General features: G+C 34.7%; 2 protein-coding genes across 2 annotated transcripts in view; one reads left to right on the top strand and one right to left on the bottom strand.

The window, feature by feature from the left end:
• Nucleotides 1-2,500, bottom strand: part of LOC143025459 (uncharacterized) — a 262,790-nt gene that overhangs the window by 238,425 nt on the left and 21,865 nt on the right. The window lies entirely within an intron of this gene.
• The window catches only part of LOC143025736 (zinc finger BED domain-containing protein 5-like), a 1,776-nt gene continuing 790 nt past the window's right edge, over nucleotides 1,515-2,500 (top strand). The window contains exon 1 of the mRNA XM_076185740.1: nucleotides 1,515-2,500. This exon is cut by the window's right edge and continues 790 nt beyond it. Coding sequence (XP_076041855.1) covers nucleotides 1,515-2,500 — 986 coding nt within the window.

Below are 2,500 nucleotides of genomic sequence, written 5' to 3'. Positions count from 1 at the left end.
AACTCATCACTAAATTCATCGCGCGGGAATATATATATATATATATATATATATATATATATATATATATATATATATATATATATATATGTATATATATATGCATGTATGTATACATATATATATATATGTATATATGTGTGTATGTATATATACATATATATATAAATATATATACATATATATATATATTATATATATACATACATGTATATGTATATATATATGTATATATATATATATTAAACATGTATACACACACACATACACAAACACATATATATGTAATGTATATATATATATATATATATATATATATATATATATATGTATATATTGATAAGTATTTTAGACAAATGATTTGGATGATGAAGAACATAGACACAGGGGAAGGCACAGAACCCGAAAAGACTCTTCTTCAGAGAGTATACGGAAAACTGTAATTGAAGTTTATGTACTAAACTTAATTATCTTGTTGGATACTTGGGAAAGGTTGTTTTTCTGCCGTGTTCTAGAATTAAAATACTAGTTTGTTTAGCTAAACTGACAAACCCTCCTCGATGTTTAGATGAATTTTTAGTTGAAATATATGCTGATTCTACATATATATATATATATATATATACATATATACATATACGTACATACTGTATATACATATATATGTATATATATATATATATATATATATATATATGTTTGTATGTATGTATGTATGTATGTATGCATGGAGGTGGATATATATACATATCTATATATTTATAAAATTCTTATCATCTTGTTTGTTAACTTGCTTGAAACCGTCTACTGAGGAAGAAGAGATATGACGTCACAACTGAGCACCAGCCAATCAGAAGAAGAGGTATGACGTCACGACATTCGCTCTGTGGGTCCCAAGGAACGCCAGCGCTGAGCGCGTGACGTCACAACTACTAATTTTCCAATTTTCCAATTTTTTTATTTTCAATTTTCCGATTACATATTTTCTGACCATTAATATTTAAAATTTTCATATTCAGTATTTAAAGGTATAGCCAACTCCTGAATTAGCATCTATGAGGCATAATGAATTTATTAAAATATTACAAACCGTATAAATCAGTGATTCTCAACCAGGGGGGCGTGGATCATTTCCAGGGGGGGCGCGAGCTTTCGGGTGAAAAGTATAAGTTTTTCCAGTTAGTGATTACTTTTACAACAGCATGGGCCAGTACTATAAGCATAAGCATATGAATTATTACAGAATTCTTTCTTACTAATGAACCGTTAGAGTGAGACCCGTTTAGGCAGAGCGTTTCTTCCGAGGTTGTCTTCGTCGGTTGAATCGTATGATGACGTCATGGTAAGATGGAAGCTGATTGGCTAGTAAATTCTCGCGCGATGCTATCAATGTGTGGGACGGTGGGACTGAGACAATTGCATTTCACCAGTCGTTGTGTGATTATTGCTTATTGTTGTGTTGGCCTCATTTGTTCTACATATTTACATAGATACAAAACATCAAGTATTTTGCAATGAGTGCTAAGAAACGAAAGTACATTGAAGATTACATTCGATTTGGATTTGTGTCTCTCCAAAGGGGTGACACCGAGGTTCCACAGTGTGTGATATGTTACAAGACTCTGAGCAATGATGGAATGCGGCCTTCACGCCTGGAACGCCACTTGAGGACATCACATCCTGCTTTAGTTGACAAGCCGAAGGCATTCTTTGAAACTAAAAAAGACACCTTGAAGCGAGCTAAACTGGACGACAGTGGGTCATTTCGGCAGCTATCTTCAAAGGTTGTTGAGGCTTCTTATGAGATTGTCATGTTGATTGCACAGAGCAAGAAGAGCCATAATATTGGAGAGTCCCTCATAAAACCAGGTATATTTTATGCAGCAAAACTTGTTCTAGGGAAAGATAGTGCAAACAAGCTTTCCCAGATTTCTCTGTCAAATGATACAGTCAAGAAAAGGATAGATGAATTATCTCAAGATATCAAAGTTCAGACTCTCGACCAAGTAAGAGCCTCCCCTGTTTTTGCCATCCAGTGTGATGAAACGACTGATGTCGCTCAGTGTTCTCAGCTTCTGATGTATGCTCGTTTTGTATCAGGCAATAATATAAAAGAGGAAATTATGTTCTGTCACCCGATGGAAAGTTTCACAACAGCAGAAGCTATTTTTGATGTTATATCAGATTTTTTCCAGGAAAATCAGCTTTCTTGGGAGTCGCTGGTAGGAGTGTGTACTGATGGAGCACCAGCCATGCGTGGTTTACGGTCTGGGTTTGTCACAAAGGTGAAAGAAAGAAATCCTTCCGTAATGAGTACACACTGCAAACTTCATCGGGAAGCCTTAGCATCCAGAATTTTGCCTGTTGAAATGATGGACGTCTTGAATGTGGGTATCAAGATTGTCAATTTTGTCAAAGCTGGAGCCTTGAACAGTCGTCTTTTTAAACTGCTGTGTAAGGATATGGAATCCGAACATGAAGCCTTGCTTTTTCACACGAA

This window comes from Oratosquilla oratoria, chromosome 5 (assembly GCF_046742065.1).
Source record: "Oratosquilla oratoria isolate Oo_2021 chromosome 5, ASM4674206v1, whole genome shotgun sequence".
Classification (NCBI taxonomy): Eukaryota; Metazoa; Arthropoda; class Malacostraca; order Stomatopoda; family Squillidae; genus Oratosquilla; species Oratosquilla oratoria.
Note: the sequence above shows the minus strand (reverse complement) of the source record. Positions and strands in the feature narration are given on the sequence as shown.